This window comes from Vicia villosa, linkage group LG6 (assembly GCF_029867415.1).
Source record: "Vicia villosa cultivar HV-30 ecotype Madison, WI linkage group LG6, Vvil1.0, whole genome shotgun sequence".
NCBI lineage: Eukaryota > Viridiplantae > Streptophyta > Magnoliopsida > Fabales > Fabaceae > Vicia > Vicia villosa.
Window position 1 is genome coordinate 155,183,463 of NC_081185.1, and position 23,745 is coordinate 155,207,207.

Below are 23,745 nucleotides of genomic sequence, written 5' to 3' on the forward strand. Positions count from 1 at the left end.
TTACTACTAAAGAACACCTCTGATTTAGTCAGATTAATCTCTGGCCTGAAGCCTCCGCATATAGCTTAATCACCTTCATAATATTTCTCACTTCGGTTAAGTTTGCCTTGCAAAATAAAAAACAATCGTCAGCAAAAAGTAAGTGGGACACTTTAGGTGCCCCTCTACAGATTTGTATCCCATGGACATCACCACGCGCCACCGATGCTGTCATGAGTTTGGAAAGTCCTTCTTTAATAAGGATAAACAAGTAAGGAGGCAGTAGGTCTCCTTGTCTAAGACCTCTTCCTAGTTCAATTGGCCCTGGTTGATCCGAATTCACAAGAACAGTATAGTGTACCGAAGTAACACACATCATAATCCAATGAATCTATCTCTGGTCAAAACCCAATCTGGATAGCACACCTCTTAAGGAACCCCAGTCCACCTTATCATATGCCTTGCTAATGTCTATTTTAAGTGCCAAATTCGACCTATTGCCTCGCGTCTTTAGGTGAGAATGTTATGTGTCTTTCATAAATATATCTTGTTCAAAAAGAAATGTTCCTAAAATATAAATGGTCCATCGTGTTGAACCCCGATTTGTCTCCATATAAAATACAAAGTATAGTTGTTGTAAGATAATTGGACCAACTAAGACAATTTATCTCGCATGGTTTGATTTTAGAAGAGTTGAATGGTGGAGATTTTGGCAGATTGAAACAAGTTTTAGGGCAAAAGCTGTTTTCCATTTTGTCACTAATAACACACGTCATCTTCCGTTGAAACCTCATTGTCTCATTTTGACACCGTCAATTCACTGTTATTGTAAAATCATCATCAATCACCCTATCTCTATCTCTCTCTAAATCTATATATAACCATTTACCAACGAATCACATTTTTCAATTATATAATTAATTCTAATTACTCTCCTAAACTCACGGATTATCATTCATAATCCTCATTACATTTCACACCCCCCTAAACTAATCAATAAGAGATTAACAATTTTCCAGATCTTCTCAGATCGGAACTCCTCTTCGATTCAACCGGTTCGTTTCTTCATTCTCTGCAATGTGCTTACATCTCTCTGTTCTTTCCATTTTCCGTTTTCGCATCTTCAATTAATGGTTGCATTGCATGCACTAATTATTCTCCAATTAAACCACATTTAAATGAAAAATCTTGTTTAGTTTTCATTTTTTCGTCAAATTTGAGTCTAATTTGTATGATTTAAGAGAGATTATAGTAGAATAGCGTTTTTGTTTTTCATTGTAGGGTAGTTTTATGCTGGTCCTGGATTTTTTTTTGTAGTGTCCTAATCTAATCCCTTTGGGTGTGGTGTGGGACAAAAGACCAATTATAAGCCATTTTTGGTGTGCTTTTGATGCTTTTAGGGTCTTCTATATTTGTTAATAATTCTAAACTTAATTTGGAAGGAATAACCATCGTTTACATTATTCTATTGGATTGTGATGTGAGTTCTTGCTTCAAGTTTTCACCTCTGCCTTGCCTTTCATATGAAGACAATATCTAAAGTTTCTTTTCATTTATAAAATGTTTATTTCAATTTGATATTTATTTCAGCTCATGTATAATGTTTATAATTTGTATATATTTCTGCACCATGTTTTTCTTTCTTAATTGCTACCTTTTTGGATTTAATTTTAGGTGAAAAATATTGGTGAAATAGTTTTGATACTTTAAGAATCATGTATATTGTATAGGCATGTGTATGCATGTGTGTTAATAGAGAGGGTAGTTTGGTTATTCAATGGATTTCAATCCTCTACATAAATGACCAAGATTGTATAAAAAAATAAAATCAATCAACCGTCCATGTAAGAAAATATTTAAAATTGTTCTTTGCATATTTAAGTCTTTTATTTCTTCATCAACGCCAGCCACTTACTCTAAGTGTTTTATTTCATACTCTGTAATCTATACGATGCAGTGTAATGGGAAGGGAAGTTACTGGCATAAACGTCATGGAGAAGAAGCCAAATGTTTTAGCTTCAAATGGTAGTTTTAGCGAAAGAGTGCGTGTTTCTCCTAAAATTGCAGCAATGGTTGAAGCAATGGATATGGATCATGAGATAAAGGAATCTACTGAAGGCAATTCTTTGAGTGCCAAAAGCACTAAATTAAATGTTAGTTTGCCTGAAGAGCGGAATGATAAACCTGAAGTACAGAAGACGAGCGATGACGAAAAAGAATTAAGCTCGCCTGCTGCAATAGCAATTCCCGTGGATAAAGAGCAAACAAGCCCCTCTACCCCACAGCAGTCTGATCAGGCTACTGAAAAGCATGTCACCCACACACAGATTGTTGATACTGAAGCTGATTCAAATGGTCATAACTTGTCACCAAATGCTAAGAATACACACTCACCAAATTCCTCAAAGAACTCACAGGTATTGTGTCATTACCTTTTGAGTGTTTAAGCGTTAACTTAAATTTGCATGTGCTCTTCTGAGAACTAGGTTAAGTAAAATACAGTACCAAATAGAAAATACAAGCAACTTTGGTTAAATTGAATGCTTTAAAAGGAGTCCTTTAAACTATGACTAGGCATCACTGACTGCTGATAAAAAGTATTTAGTTTGAAAATATTGCTCATTTGGTAGAAGTTATGTGGTAGAAGTTGAACACTTAACTTACCTTCTTATATGTTGCTTTGTAATTGCTTGTTTTGCAATTTGTGTCTGGAAGCGCGTGAGTCTATTTTATGAGATTAATGAAATGAATATTCTTTCCGATTTTTTCAGACGAACTCACCTTTTTCATCAAGGAAGCTTTTGCAACATGATAAGAAGCATCATCATGATGATGAAGACAATTGGTCTGTTGCTTCCTCGTATCCTCAAAAGTTATGATTTGATGGTTTTAATTTGAAAATGTGAATTTTAGGTATATCAGAAAAATCTTAGAATCCACCATAAATAAAACCAACAATCAAACAGTTATTTTATGAGCTTAATAATAACAATAAAATAAGGAATCCTCCAAATATCTACATTTTACTTTTATTTAAATCTGCGGCAGTTATTCTGATTTATTCTTTAACCATAAATAGTAGTGTTGCATCTGGACGTATTGCCAAACCTAAGGTAACTGTAGGTACAGCCCCTACGTTCAGAAGCTCAGATCGTGCAGAGAAACGAAAGGAGGTACTGTGTTTATGAACCTTTAACAATGTACTCAGCCGTTGATTGTGTTTCTTACTCTATTATTATCTTTGGATAAAGTAAATCTAATTATTGGTTTTTGCTATTGTCACTGATTTATCTATCCAGTTCTATATGAAGTTAGAGGAGAAAAATCGAGCTCTGGAAGAGGAAAGACTCCAGTATGAGGCAAGGCGAAAGGTACTGAGCTCTTTCTTAGGTTACTTTTTACATGTTTAATAGATTAAATAACTATACTGTTTTGTGTAATTATAACCTGTATAGGAAGAGGAAGATGCGGCCATTAAGCAGTTGAGAAAGAATTTAGTCATTAAAGCAAAGCCAGTACCAAGCTTCTATTATGAGGGGCCGCCTCCTAAAACCGAAATCAAGAAGGTACTCAGTCTTTAACTTTTCAATCTGTCTTTTCCAAGTCTAAGGATGAACAAGAAATTGCCATTTAGAATTTCAGAATTTGCATGAATAGATTGAAGGAATACAATACAATGTAATAAGAATAGCTCGACAATCTAAGGAATGCAAATTTGACAGTAGGATACAAGGGCTGCAGTACTTATTGTTTTCTGAATCCAGTAATGTTTCTTGCTCACAAACTTGAATGCACATTCATGAAACTCAGATAAATTTAGTCCTTTCCAAATGGAAGAGGCAGAACTATAAATTTATGGGTCATGCTAACATGTTAAGGATACTATAATTAGAAAAAGTAAGTGCAATAAAGTCACATTTAAAATTTCAAAACATTGAATGCACACATTTTCAGAGAATATTTCTACATATAGTGAATTTGTGCCTTTGGGGCACACATTAGCTTTTCCCTAAATTTATTTACACCCTAGTTAAGAAACTAAAACTCTTTATTCCTTTTCTTTTATAGCAGCCTCCACTGACGCGCCCCAAGTCACCAAAACTATCTCGCCCCAAGTCACTATCTCGGAGAAAGAGCTGTGGTGACGTTAACTCATCTCGAGAAGTTAGCTCTCGAGTACATCACAGCACATGCAACACCCCAAAAAGTGGCTCTGGTACCCCCGTCACTCATAAAAATAAGGACCTGGTCACTGGACGTCACAGCCATGGTGGTTGCAAAACCAAAGAACGAACCAAACCGGACAAGGAAACCCAAACAGCTCCTCCTAATATCATGGAGCAGACAAATGTGGACATATCAGTCCAATAATAAGCTTTCCAACGATTTTACTGACCTCCAGTTGAGGGAAAAATAGCCTTCAGTTTTCTTGGTTACACCAGGATGCTTACAGAAGAGATGGCCTTATTTTCTTTCATCTGGACTGACATTTGTAATTGGCTTTTAACTTGAAATGTATATGTTTTGTATGTTATATCCGCGCACATAATTTTATTATATATAAATAGTTATTGATGTAAGTTATATGTAAGAAATTTGAAACTCCCCAGATTGTGGAAATTAATTTGCTTAAGAAACTGAGATTTTTTTTAAGAGTTGAGTTTTGTCATTAATGTTTTTTCATGTATACACTAGTCAATGAATCGAATCCTTAACCACACTTTAATCAAGTATGATATCTCTCTAGAAAACTTATCGGGTCCTTTGCCCTCCCTATCCTTCTTGGGTTTGTGAGGCTTTTTTCTCCAATTCCTTTCTGGTTTTTTCTTCCAATTTTGGTTGTGCTTCTTTCTCTCTTGGTGAGAGCTTGTTTTTCTCTTAACTTGGTTCTTGCTGTTTTTTCTTGGGGTGTCGCTGTGGTTTGGTTTTTCATGGTTGAAGATGGAAAAGTGGAAGGCTTTAACACTGTTGAAGGAGGAGGAGGAAGGGGTCACGGCGGAAGTGGATGAGATTTGTGGGGAGGAGACGTTCCAGAGAACTTTGGGTTCTCTGGCCGGGAAACTCTGGACTGATAACTGTTTTAACTTTTAACGCTAGGGCTTTCACGAGTACTATGATTGGGGCATATAAATTGAAGAATCTGGTTGAGACCCAAGAATCTGGCCTTATGATCGATCTGAAGCAGCGTGATCCAGTGGTCCGTAACTAAGTACAATGTTAAATTGTTTTGTTTTGTTTTGGTCATTTAACACCTCATGTCATGAATTTAGGATTAGTGATGAAGCGTTACATTTTTACTACTTGAAGTTGGGTACATGTAGAAGAACAGACATCTCTACTTGAAGTTGGGTATAAAAAAAAAATATACATACTCATATATTGCACAACGCACACCTTTTAATTGATAATGATTGGTTTTGTCAAAAAAAAAAAAATTGATAATGATTGGACAATTCTATTTTTTAGATAACCTAGTTGTTCAGAATTTGTATGACAAAGTTTGGACTCTATACAAATTTACTATCCATTAAATTTTTGGTTCTCAAATATAAATACAAAAAAAGAACATGGCTGATATAATAAGTGATCCACCTAAGTTATAATTTTAATGAAAGCACTATCGAATCAAAGAATTATATACAAGTTAACATTATTTTAACAGCTGAATGTACATACGAACAATTCTAATATTGGACTTTAAGTTGTCTTACATGCTATCACGACCTAATCTATCCATCTCTCAAACCTAGCAGCTGTCACACACCTCTCCTCTATCTATGCATAATTGTCGCTGCCGATCTCACAAGCAGCGTGGCCACGCCACTCTCCCTTCGGCGCCACCAACCACACACTATTTCTCCAAATGTGTCGCCCACTCTGTCGCATGTGTTGTCCACTCTTCCGCACCACGTCTATTGCATTGCCCCTATTTCCTCAGCCCATGCTCTTCCTCCACGCACTTCATGTTTGATTTCGAATGCCACCAACAATTGCCATCACACGGCCCCTGTCAACGATATTTCCGGCCAGCCCAAGATCACCCTTCCCTCCTCAGTCGATTTCAAAATGTATTTTCATCTCGCCCTCATTGTTTTCAGGATCACATTTCTATTATTCTTGAGATGGAGAAGAACCAATATGGCATTTGGACCAGGCTTTTCCGCATCCATGCTCGTTCCCATCGGGTCTTGCATCACATTATTCCTCCTAAAGCCAAGGCACCACCTACCCCTGTTACCGACGCCGAGCATGAACTATGGAACACTCTTGATTTCACTGTTCTTCTGTGAATTTATTTCATTATTTCCACTGATTTGCTCATCACTATTTTGAAGCCCGACTCTTCTGCAATGGAGGCATGGTATTGTTTGGCTGATTTTCCAAGATAATCAAAATACTCGTGTTGTCACCCTTATATGCAAGAGTTATCCAGCACTCGCATGGAAGATTTTCCCAATGTCTCTGCCTATTGTTAGCGTCTTATGACACTCTCAGACAGTTGAGGAATGTTAATGCCCCTATTAGCAATGACAATGTCCTCATGCGTATGAAACTACTAAATCATCTCCGACACCTACAGACATTGAGTCCGCTTTGCATACCATGTCTCTCCATACTCCTGGCAATCACTGACCCATGGATACTGAAACGACATCTCACACGGCAACATCACAAAACAATCTCTCATCTTATTTTGTTTTGAGGAATTCAAATAAGAAATTTATTGTTGGAAATGGCCATGAGGTTCTAATTCACCACACCAGACACACAAAAAACCCACCTCTCACCAACCGCTTCAATCAAACTATGTCCTGCATACCCCACACATTATTAAAAACTTAATTTTTGTACGAAGACTTACTATTGACAATAATGCATCGGTCTCCTTTGATCCTTTTAGCTTTTATGTATTTGATTTTCAGACGAGGATCCCTCTCATGAGATGTGACAGCCTCAGAGATTTCTATCCAGTCACCATTCTCTCAAATTTTTCCGGTCTTATTTTCAGTATTTGGCACAGTCGTCTTGGTCATCCCGGAGCCTTTGTTTTGCATTCCCTTTGCAATATTAAGTTCATATGTTGGGAAGATTTTAATTCTTTTGTTGCTTGTGACTCTTGTGTTTTGGGCAAACATGTCAAATTTCCATTTATAATTCTCAAACTATAATATTGATGACTTTTGATATTTTACATAGTGATTTAGGAATTTCTCCGGTTTTAAGTTATGTTGGTCATAAACATTATGTATTATTTTTGGATGACTTCACAAAGTTCTTGTGAACCTTCCCTATCCCAAGTGTTTGAAAGGCTTACGTCACTAACCTCCTTATTCGCACACAATTTTTGCAAAGTGTCAAATGTTTTCAATGTGACAATGGCATTGAATATAATAATGAGCTATTTTGCAAATATTGCAATGATAATGGCCTTGTTTTTTTGTTTTTCTTGTCCCTATACATCCTCACAAAATGGGAAAGTGGAACAAAAAATAAGAACCATTAATAATATGATACGCACTATGCTAGCTCATTCTTCTGTTCCCGCATATTTTTGACATCATGATGTTAAAATGGCAACTTATCTTTTAAACATTCTTCCCCATAAAATACTTCAGAACCAGTCACCATCACAACTCTTATATCACATAGATCCCACCTATACACATCTAAGAGATTTTGGTTGTCTATTCCATCCCATAATATTCACAAGTTACAACCTCGCTCTACTTCATGCGTCTTCTTGGGTTACCCACCGAATCATTGAGGCTACAAGTGTTTCAATTTATCAAGAAGAAAACTAATAATTTCGCGACATCTTATCTTTAATGAAAATCAATTTCCCTTTACCAAAATACATTCACCTTCTCCTCACTCCTATGACTTCTTAAATGATGACTTTCATCATTACCTTGTACATCAATGGAAAAATGAATTTTGCAACTTGTTGGAGATAACCAAAAAAACATCATCGATCAACCACCCTCACTAGTCAGCTCACAACCGCTCTCTGATCCCTCCCCAGCCAGCCCACAACATGATCCCTCTCTCTCCCTCCCCCCACCCCCCCTCTCTCTCTCTCTCTCATACCCACCAGTCTGACCAGCTATACCTCCATCTACAAGAACAACCACCACTCGTAGCATGAAAGGTATTATCAAACCCCTCAAGGTTTTCACCCTCTTGGTTTCTCTACTTGATCCCACCATATCTCCTTGTTTACTGTGAAAATTGGTAAATAATGCTAGTCTCTTATTAAAGTTTTCTTTGTGAAATCGACTAGTGAATTTCAGAACATCGTGCTTAGATTGTTTTAAATGTAGTGAGAATGATAACTATTTGGGTGATTTCAAAAATGATCAAAACCCCGTTGCTAGTTTTAGAAAAGAAATTGACAACGAGGAAGTGGTTGAAAACGTAAAAGCTTTGACTGAAAAGTGAAAAAAATTAAAGAAAAGGTAAATAAAGAATTTGACATTAATTGAAAGTTGGTGATTCAAACATACATTACACTCATCAGACTCATTTCACGCTTCGCTGGATATTTTGAGTTTTGCGTGAGTTTGGAAGTAAGTTTGAACATAGTAAAAAATTAGTAATTGATTTGTGGCGGACTTTCTTTCAAAATGCGCCATGTATCCATTAGCTTGCACCAACTGCTTCTCACGTCTTCACACTCATGGATACAACAGTGAACAACTACCACACCACGTTCCTTTGCAGTAACCACCTTGATATGGATAACTGACTCTGTCACTTATCTATATTTTTACAACAAAATATTCTAAGTCCACATCTTCCTTCAACCAAGATTTTGACTTCTCTTCCACGCCTCTCTTTGTCGACTTTAACTATTCGTTTGGGACTGGCTCCCTACACACCACTTGACTTTAGTTGGGCTTTTTTTACTCTGTCAAAAAATCCCAGCTAACATATTGTCCCCCAAAATGCCTCTTTCGATGGAAAAGAGATGGAAGCATTTTCGACTTTCACTATTTATCGTAATGGGATAACGTCATCATGGCATTTCCTTCAAAAGTCACTTCCGCAGACGTGCAACCACTACCCTATTTCCTAGCTCTAACTTCCTAGGACACTCGTGACCCATAAAGAAAAACCATGTTCTCTTCCTCAACGGGTATCCTCCATGCGTGCTTTACGTTGGCGCCAATTTTTCCATTTCATTTCCGTTTTTTCCTCCGTTTCCTACTCTGAATCACCTCTCATTCTTCTTCTTCTTCTTCTTCTTCTTCTTCTTCTTCTTCTAGTTCTTAACTTCTCCACTCTTCACACTCCAATAATGACATCCTTAAGTAAATCAAGATTATGTTGTCACTTGAAGAAGTAACTTTATAGTTTTAAGAAAGCTCCCAGAGCATGGTACTAACGCTTTGCTGACTATGTCGCCACCATTGGTTTCCTCCATAGCACATCAGACCAATCCTTCTTCATATATCGACATGGTTTTGACATGACCTACATCCTTCTATATGTGGAAGACATTATCCTCATTACTTTAACTCTGGGCCCCCTGAGTTGCTTTAGGGGTATAGTAGTATCTCGTCATCCAGATGACATGTTTCTCAATCAAAGAACTTGTGCCTTCAAGATCATTGAATGTGCGTGCAAGACGTCCTTTAGTCCGTCAGCTACTCCTGTTGATACCAAGCAGAAACTCAACACTTCATCCGACATTATGTATGGGACCCATCCTGGTATCAGAGTCGTACATGAGCTTTATATTATCTCACCTTCACTTGACCTAACACATCTTATGTTGTTCAACAAGTTTTTCTTCACATGCACGCACCTTGCATAAAAAACACATGCTTGCTCTCAAGCGCATTCAGCGCTTTGTTCATAACACCATACATTTTGGGTTACACTTATCACCATCTCCCATTACAAAGCTTATCTCTTACATTAAAATTGGTTGTGGGTGAATGTCCTAACACCAAACGTTTTACATCTAATTAGTGTGTTTTTCTTGGTGACAACCTCATCTTCTGATATTTCAAAAGACAACTACTCTCTCGTTCCAATGTTGAGGTTGAATTTGTAGGTGTTCCTAAGATTTTCTATGAATCAAGTTGGATTCACAATCTTCTCATGAATACAAGTTTTTTTTAACCATCCAAAAGATTCGAAAATTTGTTTGTTGAACCAGATTTTAGTGACTAGACTTTAATAATTAATAATTTTAATTGACAAATGCATCGCATCGCATCAATACAACATACATTAAGTTATGGCTCCCTAGTTTGTACTAGTGTTTTTGAGTGAAAGAAGGTTGTAACTGTAATTTACCGGGAAAAAGATAAAAACCGATAGGAAACTATATATATCTTATCCATAACATAACTAAGCTTGAATGAAAAATCCTACAAAAAAAAATGTTCACACTCAACACCAAGACATGGAAATTATTACCCTCCACTTCTCCATGCTTCACTAGCCTTAACCGTCCATCCTCTCCCTCACTCACGATGCAAAAACCTCCTCCACCCTCCAAACCCCGCAGAAAATCCTCCTACGGAACTTCCCGAAAATCAATCCTCAGAAAAACCTTCAAACAAGAACAACTCACTTTCACCGCCCCTATCTCCGACCAACCTCACGTCGCCATCATCGGTGGCGGCATCTCCGGCCTCCTCTGCGCTATCTACTTAGATAAACGCGGTGTTCGCTCAACCGTTTTCGATACTGTCAGTTACTAATTTACCTTCTCTTTACTTTCACTCTTCTAAACGCAACCTAACAATGTCGTTTCTATTCAGGGTATTCATGGACTTGGTGGAAGATTGGGAACTAGGGTTATTGATGCTAATCATCAACATTCTTTGATATTTGATCATGCTGCTCAGTTTTTTACTGTTAATGATCCTTCTTTTGCTGAACTTGTTAATGCTTGGGTGGATAAGGGTTTGGTTAAAGAGTGGTTGGGTACTGTAGGAGAGATTCATAATGGTGGTCAATTTCTTCCAATTTTACCCTCCACTCCCAGATATATAGCCACTAATGGAATGCGCTTCCTCGCTGATTCGTTACTGTCTGAGGTTAAATTCTCACAACTAACTAAACTTTCTGTTAAATTCTGCAAATAGTGATTGCTTTATAGTTTATGAAGCCTTCTTGATATGCTTTTCACTTACAAATAAGTTTTTTATAAGTTATTGTTTATAGATTTTGGTTTTTAGAAGAATCTGAATCTTGTGCAGAGTCCGTTGGTGAATGTGGAGAGACCGTGCTGGATCAGTAAATTGGAGCCATTTAATGGGATGTGGCACTTGAGTGAAAATGGGAAACCTTGTGGGAAGTTTGATGCAATTGTTATTGCACATAATGGTAACTTGATAATTTCTTCATTTCTTCTCTTCAAAATAATATAGTCAAATTGTTTCTGCAGTATTATTGGGCCCAACAGTTGTCTGACTTACGACTTCTTCCGTAACTATTAACCTGTTTGCCAACAGGAAAATGTGCAAACCGCTTGCTTATGACATCGGGTTTGCCATTAATTGCAAAACAAATGAAGGTCAGTCTAGGACATTCCCTTTCCAGTTCGTTTGGTTTGATAAATTAGTACTCTATTTTCAGCTTTATTTACTATTATACTCATATTCATATCACTTCTTGTTTCTGCTGTACTGTCCATTGTGTTAGAGGTTGGAGCTGAGTTCAATATGGGCCCTTCTAGCAGCATTTGAGGACCCTCTTCCTTTTCCCGGGAACACACAAGTTCCTTTTGAAGGAGCTTTTGTTAGAGGAATTGATTCTGTTTCATGGATGGCCAATAATACCAAGAAACTATTGGCTTCCAAGAATGATGATCCTCACTGTTGGACCTTTCTGAGTACTGCTGCTTATGGAAAACAGTACAAGGTTCCACAGGTAGGTAGTTAAATTTTCAAAACAATATGTGATATTATGATATACGAGTTAGTTTCCTGAGGGTTAGATTTGTTTTGCGGCTAGTTTGGATGTTTTTGGAAGGTATATAGAGTAATATATTGGTAGGATTTGATTAATTTATATATTATGATAACCTATGCATCTCCGTTCATCGTGTGTTGCATGCGATGATTAGCACTTTTATTAACTTAAATGGGAGCCATGTTTTATTTATCAGGAAAATATCCCTACTGCTACATCAACAAAGGTAAAGGAAGGTATGCTAGAGGGTGTTGAGGCTGCCCTTGGATTATCAAAAGGGTCGCTTCCTAAACCTTTTTATACGAAGCTCCAACTATGGTGAGAGTCAAAGTATTATTATTAGTTGCTTTTAATGTCCTTCTGCCATGGTTTTGGTCAGGTTGGGCTTACAGAATGTTCTTATTATATGTGACTTCTCAAATCCACGGTTGCTTGATAATCAAAATGTTAAATACACGTGGTTCCTGAGTAGCATTTCTTGTGTGATAGTTTTGTGCGACAGATATGTTGTCGACAAACTGGATGGGCTAATATTTCATGTCCTCAGAGTTTCTAAGATATTGGTAGCTCCAAAACATCGTTTTTCAACTTAAATCATTGAAAGATTTGCAGGGGTGCAGCTCTTCCTACTAACACACCTGGAGTTCCTTGCATCTTTGATCCCTTTGGAAGGGCTGGGATATGCGGTGATTGGCTACTAGGTTCTAATATAGAGGCAGCAGCCTTGAGTGGAATTGCTTTGGCAAACCATGTATGTCACTTTCACCTGTCAATATATGTGGTTTGTTTACCACCGATTTTTTTTCATATTTGCTAATTCAACACCTTCAACGTTAGTAATTCTGTTTTACCACACTGTGAATTGCCTTAACAATGTCCTTTTGTCATTCAAAATCGTGTTTGGACATTTTGACACAGATTGCAGACTATATCCAAAGTCCCGGAACTGATCCTGGAGAGTTTGCTGTTGGTTTGAATCAAGAGTTTCAACCACTGGAAGGCCATGATATTGGACAATTCCCAGGTTTGAGGTCAGATGAAAAGATGAATGAAGCTCAAGTATATGAACTTGCCAAGTAAGGTATGGTGTTCTTAAAGCAGGTCACTCCTCTGGTAACAAAAATTCTTTTCACATCCATGCAAAGGAAATTTCCCTGAAAGTAACGTCACTGACCTAAAAGGGCGATTGAACTTGAAACTCAAACTCTCCATTGGGGGGAAATGGGCCCAATACCCCTCAACAGCTACATGTAATGACAAAAGTTGTAAGTTACTTGCCTCTGTAAAAGAAAGAAATAGTGACATTATTGTATTATTGGAATGAAATTTTAAAAAGTCAGCTGATCTCTTTCTCACACCTTATCAAAATTTTTTGTTCTGTAAAATTTTCAGGCTTGAGAAACTTGAAATTTGAATAGTTAAAAACTGTATTGAGTGTGTGCTGTCTTCACAATCAGAAACAAAACTTCTTATCCTCACATTTCTAGTGTGAAATTCTTTCCAGTTTTTAAACAGCATCTTTTCTACATAATATAAATGAACTTGAACATTTCCAAGCAAAGTAATACACAGATAAGATATTGGTCTGTATAATATTTGTCAAACAACAAGCAATCAGAGTGCTTTCTAAACAAAACTGTAGATATCTGAACGATATGTAGATTTTGTACACACTATACTTGATAGAGTAAATAGTATTTAACAGATGTAGCAAAAATATCAAAGTATAAAAACTAGAAAGTCAACAAAAACAAGTGATAGAAGCTTTAAATATTTCAAAGTTGTTGTAACCTCTGCAACACCGACACCTCTGAAAAAAGGCGTGTCCATGTCCATGTCGGACACCAACATCGACACTTATGATTCCGTTCAATTTATTTATTTTTTCAAATTATTACCGGTGTCGACTGTCAGTTTCGGTGTCGTGTATGTGTGACAGTGCTTCATAGGTTGTAATTATTAGTAGTAGTAATTTTTATTCTGTCTATTAGTCCATTAGGTTAGAATAACCTATATAAATATATTATTAGTTCTTATACATCATTTATACTTTATATTATTCCACTTTCACATGAGCAATGCTAATAATAATTAGGTTTTATTTGCTTAAATTCCTTGGCTTCCCTTCAAAGCCTGTTACAAAATAACAATCAAGATAATCTCTCTTCATCTCCCTTCTGAATTAACAAGTTGTGAGAAGATTTCAGTCGGACTGTTACCGGAATCAGAACCTTGGCTAAGGTCATACTCACTTCCAAGGCTCAGGTTTTTATAATGGTTTGCCATGTTGTTGTCTTCTAAGTTAATTTCTTCAAACTCACTTTCATCAACTCGAGCTGAAGAGTGGGTTGAGCCATCCTTGTTTTCTTGCAGGTTGAGAGCAAATTCTAGATTCCACAACAAATCATTCATGGAGGGACGATCAGTTCCGTGATCGGACAAACATTTTTCAGCTGTGTCCACAAACTTCTTCAAGCTTTCTGGATTTATTGTTCCCTTGATATTGGGGTCAATGATATCCTCTATTGTTCCTTTCTGATTGCAGAGCAAAGCCCATTCTGCAAGACTAACTTGTTCCTTTGGAAGATTAGTATTCAGAACTGGCCTGGCACATAGAGCCTCAAACAGGACAACCCCAAATGAGTAGACATCAGATTTTTCAGTCAATTGTTGCCTCCTGAAGTACTCAGGATCCAAGTAGCCAAAACTACCTTTCACCACAGTACTAACATGGCCAGCGTTCATCTCCGGACCAGTTTTTGACAATCCAAAATCTGATACCTTGGCATTCCAGTTATTATCCAAAAGAATATTTGTTGTTTTGACATCTCTATGAATGATGGTGTACTTTGCCCCTGTGTGAAGGTAGTGAAGCCCTCTTGCAGCTCCAATGCAAATCTCCAATCTTTGCTTCCATGTTAGAATATTTAAAGGCTTGATACCTTTATACAAATGTTCCCTAAAGGTTCCAAGATCCATGTAGTCATAAACCAAACACATCTCATTATCTTCCTCGCAAAATCCAATTAAGGACACCAAATGCTTGTGTCTCAACTTAGAAAGCATCTCAATCTCAGTCTGGAATTCATTGACTCCTTGATCTGATTGTGGATTTGACCTCTTAATTGCCACTAACGTTCCATTATCAATGATACCTTTGTAAACCTTTCCAAATCCACCAACCCCAATAACCAGGGACTCATCAAAACTTTTGGTTGCTTGCTTTATCTCTTGTAAGGAAAAATATCGACACAGACCTTGAGACATGGCAGCAAGGTTTGCACTAGCAATGCTCTTCCCAGACGTGGATTTACTGTCAGTTGTGTGTGAGTTTCCATATATGGGAAGCCAGCTTGTGTTTGTGGATGACCCTGGAACCCTCTTCTTCTTGTTGAAGACAGTAATGCAGATTGCTGCCATAAAGGCAAAACCTGCAGCACCTCCAGCAGCTCCACCAATGACGGCTTTCCTGTTATATGTTTCGCGTGTTTGGAAACCTCTTTCCTCTGCTTGATCTTTTAGAAGCATGTCTGAAGGCCGAGGATTGGGGCCAGACAAGTCTGTGTCGTTGAGCTTGAATATCTCCACCCCATTGAGTATGGCATCATAGAACTCTGGCTTTGTCTCAGGTGCTGGCTGCAGCGCAAGCCAAAGTTTTTCATCCCCTTCCCCGTCTTGGACATATATCACATAGTCCTTATAAGTTGGCACACCTTTACCGCCTGTCCACCCAATAACATCAGCTTGAGACTCTGCCGTTTGGTTGTTGATAAGTATATTGAAAACAATCTCATTCACCTTGGAATAATAATATTCACAGAAATGCAACCTCACGAGGTACATGGAATTTGGATCAACTTGGAAAACCCACGTGAGGTTGTATTGTAAGTTTGCGTCCTTATCTGTTCCCATTGATCTTGATGTTGAGTAGACAGTTTCAGGAGCAATGTATTGTGGCATGGTCTGGTAGTTGATTCGAACATTCTTGGAAGCTTTGTTGGTGACACCTGTGGATGCACCATACAGGTAAGGCGTGTCGTCATACCACATCCTCGAAAGGCCAGAATCTTGGGCTGGAGACATATACTGCCCGCCAACGTTTAATCTAAACAGGGTTTGCAAACTCAAGCTTTTAACGTCTACTCTTTGTTCAACATACCCTACCAATGCAGCAGAGTCAAACAATTCAGGAATCGGGATCAATTGAATGCCATTGACGAAAGCAAAAGCACCTTTTTGTTTGTCAGAAGGTTTAAAGGTAAGAGTCAAAGTATCTGAATTCAAAGGAGCAAGAGAATACTCTCTGTCAATGTAAGCCTGTGATAGCGCTTCACAAGTGATGTAAGCACTGAAATTGCTGAGGAGGGTAATCCCATTAGCAGCCACAGAGAAATATGAATCAGAAGGGTTGTAACTGCCGTAAAGAGACGGGTAAAAATGGAGCCTGAGCCAATAACGTTTATCGCCTTGAATATTAAATTTGTACGTTGTTTCTGATGTGAAAACTCTAGCTGTCATATATGGAACCAAAGAGGAGAGGGAAGGTTCTTGATATGCAGCTTTAGACATGATTGAACCATTGTCTGGTGCCAAAAACTTATTATCAGGACTCCATTGTCTTCCATCAGTATCTTTGGCTCCTCCTTCATCTAAACCACAACCCAATATCAATGAACCTGGCTCCTCTATCCATGCACCATCAATGCCATGCAATAAAATACAGATACCAACCAGAGAAACTAACAAACTTGTATGCTTGTGCATGTTTGAAGAGAAAAGATATATATTTCAGGGCATACAGGAAAAAATAAAGTTTGTCACCACAAATTGTTATAATTTGTGATGCAAGAAGGATTTTCCTGTACGCCGAGAAAAATATGATAGTTTCTTGGTTTGTTCTTTTGCGCTTTGATGGCAGGGTGTTGTTAAGGGGTGTTGTTGTTAACGCCCCATGGAGATTGAAGCAAACTAAACCCAGCTGCCTCGAAAGCGAAGACGAAGTTAAATTTTTGAATGGATTCTAATGTTGGTGTTTTTCTTCTTTTTCTTTTCCATACTATTAGAATGGGAGGTGGGGAGGAAACACCGTAATTGAATGAATTGGATTTGTTACAACTTACAAAAGTTGTTTGAATTTGATACTATGCTATATTTACTAACAAGTCAGCATGATGCTATTATTATTATTATAAACAGTTGAATAAATTTTTTATTATTATTATTATTATTATTATTATTATAAACAGTTGAATAAAATTTAATTTTTATCTTTTAAATTTTTAATAATTATTTTTAGTAATTTTTTAAAAATATTTAATGTTGTCTTTATGAAGTTTGCATTTGGATTGATTGTGGGTATAATTGATTTTGATAAAATTAGTTTGGTTGAATTGATTTTGATAGAGTTAAGTTTAATATAATTTATTTATAGTTGTATATAATTATGTAAGAATAAATTGAACAATAAATTTCAGTGTAAAAATCATGTTTCAATCTATAAGTTCAATTATGTGAAAACCAAATGTGGATACACCTCGTTTGAATTAGGGGTGTTCAAAAATATAGTTAACTGAATTGTATACTAGAACTGAATTGCATTGCACCATTAAAAAACTGAACCACTTAAATGGTTAATGAACTGAACCATTTAATTTAAACAATTCAATTTCAGTTTAAAACCGGTTTAGAACCAGTTTCGTTTTATAAACTGATTCGAAAATATTTGTTTTTTCCTAAAATCAAAAATAATAATTTAGCACAAAAAAATATTTAAAAAATATTTATTTCCCAGAAAATTAAAAAAATCTAAAAATAATTTTTTCTTGGAAAATTAAAAAAATTCCGGAAAAATATATTATATGTAATATTTTTATGATTCAATAAATTATTTTTACTTAAAACTTTAAATCCATTTAAATATTTAAATACGAAAAAAATCAGCTTTTTCCAAAATTAAGTTTTTTGAAAAAAAAATGAAAAATTGAGTTATTTGTAAATAGGAAAAAATAAGTTTTTTCTGAATTTTATATTTTTTGCTGCTCCTTTTTCAATACATGAATCATTTTGGCACAAGTGGAATTGATTTAGAAAAATAATGAAATTTGGCACAACGTTTCTAAAATGCTTAACATCTGAATCAATATGGATATGAAATTTTAATCAAAATCATTTGCGTTTTTATATTCGGAACAAAACAGTCTCTATTTTATTTATTGAAAAATGGTCTATGACTGAGTTGATTTGGATAAGTTGATAATGAAAGATGGAGAGACATAAAAAGTCACGAAATAGTTTCAATTTAAAAAAGAAAATTAATGGAGATAATTGAAATGGTTAATACAAAAATAATACTTGTTTTATTTTATTTTCAGTAGACCAATTATTAATAGAGATAAATTCATTTTTGTCAAAATGATTCATGTATTAAAAAAGGAGCAGCAAAAATATATAAAATTCAAATTCACCAAAACAATAACAAAGAAGTAAAATAAAAATGGAAATATTGGAATGGGGCAGCAAAAAATACGTATATTATTTCCAGGCTAACAATAATGGTAGACCAATTATTTGAAGAGAGAAAAATCAAAGAGATATCTTTAATGACAATTTAATCTCATTCATTAATATTAATCTAATGGTTGTCAATTGATCCTCTCATCTCTCGTGATAAAATATTCTCTCACTTGATATGCTCCATATATATATATATATATAAATATATATAGGGGACGACTCAGGTGAGAACACTTGGTTATTATGAGAAATGAGAACAATGAATCACGACCATTAAATTTTGATTTTGTTGATTTTAATGGACTGGATTGGTTTCTCTTTCTATGTTGATTTAAAATAAATACTAAGGATCATAGAAAGAGAAACCAATCCAGTCCATTAAAATCAACAAAATCAAAATTTAATGGTCGTGATTCATTATTCTCATTTCTCATAATAACCAAGTGTTCTCACTTGAGTCGTCCCCTATATATATATATATATATATATATATATATATATATATATATATATATATATATATATATATATATATATATATATATATATATATATATATATATATATATATATATATATATATATATATATATATATATATATATATATATATGAGAGGGAGAAAAATTAAATAAAAAAGAAAAACAATTTTGAAAACAATTTATAAAATAAATTTGACTTTTAATTATAAGCTGGTTTTAAACCAGTTTATAACTAGAAATTGATTGTAAACCAGTTTATAGATACAATCTGGTTCAAAACCATTTTAGAATTGAATTGGAACTGCTTTAACAGTTAATTGATTTTTTATTAAAGTGGTTTTCAAAAACTGAACTGAACCATTAATTTGGTTCAATTCAGTGCAGTTCTTGAACCACGAACACCCCTAGTTTGAATGGTGTAGTTTTTCCTTTCTTTTGGATGATGATAAACTTTCTTTATCGACTCCCTTTAATCTCCAAGAGTTTGAATGTGCACTGACCTATTGTTATGGCAACAAAAGCTCAGAACCAAATGGTTTTAATTTTTTCTTCCTCAAAAAATTCTTGAACATGTTTATAGTAGATTGGGGACAATGTTTGATCAAATTCATCATTATGCTTCTTTGGGGGATAATGTTTGATCAAATTCATCATTATGCATCTTTACATCGTAGCTTTGTATCATATTATGTGACTTTGATAAGGCTAGTGTGTAACCATGTGTTTGCAAGTTAATCAGGAAGTGATCAAATCCAAACAAGTCATACATAAGTTTTTCATGATTTAGATGATGACAACTCAAGAAGATATATCCTTGATAATAACTCATGCAACTTGACAACAAATCATGAAGCCAAGCAAGTACTACAACTATCTCAAGTGGTCAAATATGCACAAGAAAGTTTGTTCAAGGCTTTCTCTCTAAAGATAGATAAACTAAGGTTTGATGATCTTTGTGATATTCTCTAGTGATAACATTCAACTTAAAGATATCTCAAGTCTCATCTTCAAGAAGACTCAAACAAGTGCTTATGTGTGTTGGTGTATTATGAAAGTCTTAACCGAAAGTCTTGAAGCTTTAGAGTGTGAAAGAAAGGAAGTGTGAAAGCTCACCCAATTGTATCTGAGAGATAAGTGTTTTGTAAAAACACAAGGGCATTTTCATAAAGTAATATAGCTAAATCACACACTCACTAAAACCTTTTTTAAAGTCTTAATTTCTCCAAGTAAATAACTTTAAAAATTTTGAAGCTTAGCCAGATGAATTGAAATATCATAATGAGTAAGAACAAATATAAACACATAAAAACATGGCCTCCTTTGAGGACTTTAGCACAAAGTAAGCATGCAAGCACACATAGAGATCAAGACAACAAGAACCTGAAACACAAAAGCAAATGCAACAAACATCCACTAAGAACATTTGAGCTATTCTCCAGCCTCCGATGGCGGAGCTCACAGACATGCATCTCTAATCCTACTTCTCATGGCAAGAAAAGCGGTAAAACGCAGAATAGTAAAAGGGATGAGAAAGTACCAAACGGATAACAATGTGTAATAAGCAAGCAAAGTAGAGAAACTTGGAAAACTTCGTGCAAACTTCATCATCAACAACAAAGCGAGTCACAAATTCGACGTAAGCATCAAAGTAATATGGTGTGAAAATAAATCACAACCGATATATGGTGCGTATCCGACACAACCACACAAGCAACCTGTAAGAAACACAATCCATACAAAACATAAGCAATATATATGTCTCATGGTACGAGACAAAATCAATCGTGTCGGAAGCGAAATCGAATCCATAAATGAAACATAATGCAAATGCTTGTCAATCGAAATAAACGATCGAAACCTCCCTTTAAACGCCTTGCACAAGTCAACAAACGCATCCTAAAGATAAAATCTAACAAGATTAAATTATTTTTTATGGTATTTAACTCTCCCTTTTATCATGCTCAAATCTTACATGAAGATTAACTTTTTATCATGCCCAAAAAATAAGGAAGACAAGTCTAATTTCTAACAAGAACAAAGGGGAAACAGGGTGGTGAAAGGCCTGAAAATAGTGTATGCATAGTAATCAGCGCTAGGTCATCCAGAATTGGCCCAATAGAGTTTGCTTTTGTCACAATTTTCAGCATAGCCAAAGAGGAAATGTGTGGGCCTGCCTGGGGGGGGGGTGGTGCATTCAGCATTTCGTGTGGCCCATTGGATTATTGATTCAAAGATTCAACATTTTAATAGCATTTGATTGTATTAAATCATAATAAAAAATTAATTAATTCAGACTTTATGCTACTATTAATCATGCAGATATTTCCATTTAATTCTAATTAAAACTAAATAATTAAAATTAACAATTGGAAAGGGGGTTGGAGTTGTGTTATGACCATTGAAGTGTACAACAAGGACTCATCTCCTTCATGAGCTCGCGACGGCGGGACAGAAACAGCGTCGGAGTTTCGCCCCTCTGATCAAGACTTCCGATCCAGCACGGCTTGCTCACACCACTCGTCTCTCCAAACTCTCCTCTCGGATGTCTTGTTCTTTCTTCGTCGATTCAACATTTGACACTCCTCTTCGCTTCCAATCAAGCTCTCATCTCGCCTCTCAACTCAATAATCTTTTCGATCGCCTCTCATCTCTTTATTCAGATTCCTATTCTTATCTCCTACCAACAGGACTACGACGCGCCTTCATGCTCGAAGATGAAGAATAATCGGAAAACCGCTTCAAGAACTCAAGTGATGTTATTCTTCCTCTTCTGAATTCATCTATGTCCGTATGCAATTCATTGCGTTGTGGTGATGTTACTGTTATTCTTGCGATGCTATTGCGATGATGAGGTTCTTTCTTTTCACGACGATGATGGTTGTTGAATACGTGAGATGAAGATTATTCTAGTTTTTTGCCGGTGATTGAATTCGTGGAGATTTTGGAGATGTGAAGACGAACTGAAGTGTGCCGAAATTGTAAAGAATGAAGAATTTCTGCAGATTCTTGTGAAGGTTTTTGCCGTTTTCAAATGAAGACGAAGATTGATTGTTGGAGTGTGAAGCTCTTTTTTCCGAGTTGTGATGAATGGAGGACGAAAATGAAAGAGGGAGATCGAGTGTTTTGAGAATTTTCTACGGTTTGGAGATTTATGATGAAGAACAGTGGAGTGTTTATGATGATTGAAATTTGGATTATCAAGAGTGAATTGTGAGAGAGAGTTCAAGATTGAAGGAAGAGAGAGATGATTGGAAATTTGGATTTTCTGTTATCAGATGAGTCTGCTATCGTTTTCTTCTGATTTTTTATATAGTTTTTTCCTATCATCACGTGATTTTTCCTTCTACCTTCTTATACTTCTGATACGAAAGCGTTTCTTCTTACCGTACCATTATCCGACCTTCCTATTACTGCACTAAAATCAAGGTTAATTGCATTTCTACTAATCCATGTGAGCATTTCGATCATCAAACTCTTGCTTGCTATTAAAGTCACCGCCTACATCTACTGCATTTATGACTATCCCTTCAACATTCGGAGAAACATCTACTAAAGGAACTAATTCTCTTGAGATATTATCGTGGTGTACCATACCTATTCGTAACCAATAACGCATAACGCAGATAACACAAAATTACAAGACTGCTGTGAAAAACAACACAAACACGTTCCGTAGATGCACCTCCGAAACATGTTCATCTTCAACACGTTTCATAGATGTACCTACGGAAGCAACATAACTTCTTTTTTTTTTTTGCAGAAAATTGATGCATAATGTGAGTAATGCAATGGATAAAGATGACTATTTACCTGATTTGTGGTGACATATTCAAGGATAATTTAAGATCATTCTTGAAAACTTTTTCAGTTAACATTAGAGTTTGCAATTTCTTTCAAGCTGAATTGCATGGGTCATACTTGCTATCAAAATTGTTAACAGGAGGAATTGGAGAAATCTTTTGCTTGAACTTGACTCAACGATGGCTATTCGTACATTTTCAAATGTGAATATTGTCATTTGACATCTTTTAATTAAATGGAAGAATATTTTACACATTATAAGTTCCTTAATATTCAAGACACCCCACCTTTTTCGAGAGAAATGCATGTGCAAATAGATTACTTAATGCTGATTTTTTCTATTGATTATGACACTTGATAAAAGCCATTTATGTGTAAAATATTTTTTATTTCAAACTCAATCTCTCTCTCTCTCTCTCTCTATATATATATATATATATATATATATATATATATATATATATATATATATATATATATATATATATATATATATATATATATATATATATATATATATATATATATATAATAGTGATTGCATCATTCTTGGTTTGAAACAACTATGTGATGATCAAATTTGTTTTACATAAAAGTACATGAGAATATATTGTTTTTCAATAGTCCCTCTTATATTTATATAATATTTTTAATAAGTTTAAAATAATTAAATTATATATACTAATATAATAAATTGATGTATCGATTTAATTAGAAAAATAAAACTTCTTTCCAAATATAGCAACATCTTCCAAATCATATTTATCCAAAGCATATTCCATATCATAACGATAAAGAAGAAGATTTTATAATCTTGATTCCAAATATAACATCATCTTTCAAATGAAGATAGCCAAAACAACACATAATAGAAACATATATTAGTAGTAAACAACCCACTTTAACTAAATTAATTAAGGTAGAAGAAAGATATGGTGGCATAATTAGTTACAAAATGAATGGTGGAAAAATCAAACACAAAATTAACCAAATCCCTTATTATTAGCTTCCTATTTAATTAACCATACCTATCATACAT

General features: G+C 35.4%; 3 protein-coding genes across 10 annotated transcripts; 2 read left to right on the forward strand and 1 right to left on the reverse strand.

The window, feature by feature from the left end:
• The first annotated feature begins 829 nt into the window (after window positions 1-829).
• Window positions 830-4,632, forward strand: LOC131610672 (protein WVD2-like 1). Of its 7 annotated transcripts, none has more exons than XM_058882683.1 (7): window positions 830-1,034; window positions 1,937-2,396; window positions 2,751-2,824; window positions 3,059-3,152; window positions 3,279-3,350; window positions 3,435-3,545; window positions 4,051-4,632. In XM_058882683.1, the coding sequence occupies exons 2-7, from the start codon at window positions 1,941-1,943 to the stop codon at window positions 4,348-4,350; spliced, it is 1,107 nt and encodes a 368-aa protein (XP_058738666.1). In that variant the 5' UTR covers window positions 830-1,034; window positions 1,937-1,940; the 3' UTR covers window positions 4,351-4,632. The 7 variants fall into 7 exon arrangements, with proteins under 7 accessions (XP_058738666.1, XP_058738664.1, XP_058738661.1 ...); XM_058882681.1 differs by having other exon boundaries at window positions 831-1,034; window positions 2,751-2,839; window positions 3,062-3,152; XM_058882678.1 differs by having other exon boundaries at window positions 833-1,034; window positions 2,751-2,839.
• A 5,707-nt stretch (window positions 4,633-10,339) lies between these two features.
• LOC131610674 (uncharacterized) lies at window positions 10,340-13,265 on the forward strand. The gene is made up of 8 exons (XM_058882687.1): window positions 10,340-10,682; window positions 10,755-11,033; window positions 11,196-11,322; window positions 11,451-11,512; window positions 11,641-11,868; window positions 12,107-12,228; window positions 12,523-12,661; window positions 12,829-13,265. The coding sequence occupies exons 1-8, from the start codon at window positions 10,371-10,373 to the stop codon at window positions 12,988-12,990; spliced, it is 1,431 nt and encodes a 476-aa protein (XP_058738670.1). The 5' UTR covers window positions 10,340-10,370; the 3' UTR covers window positions 12,991-13,265.
• A 724-nt stretch (window positions 13,266-13,989) lies between these two features.
• Window positions 13,990-16,940, reverse strand: LOC131610673 (receptor-like protein kinase ANXUR1). 2 transcript variants are annotated; one of them, XM_058882686.1, is made up of 2 exons: window positions 16,211-16,426; window positions 13,990-16,070 (listed from the first exon to the last, which is right to left on the reverse strand). In XM_058882686.1, exons 1-2 carry the CDS (start codon window positions 16,284-16,286, stop codon window positions 14,077-14,079), a joined length of 2,070 nt encoding a protein of 689 aa, XP_058738669.1. In that variant the 5' UTR covers window positions 16,287-16,426; the 3' UTR covers window positions 13,990-14,076. The 2 variants fall into 2 exon arrangements, with proteins under 2 accessions (XP_058738669.1, XP_058738668.1); XM_058882685.1 differs by having other exon boundaries at window positions 13,990-16,940.
• Window positions 16,941-23,745: the final 6,805 nt, after the last annotated feature.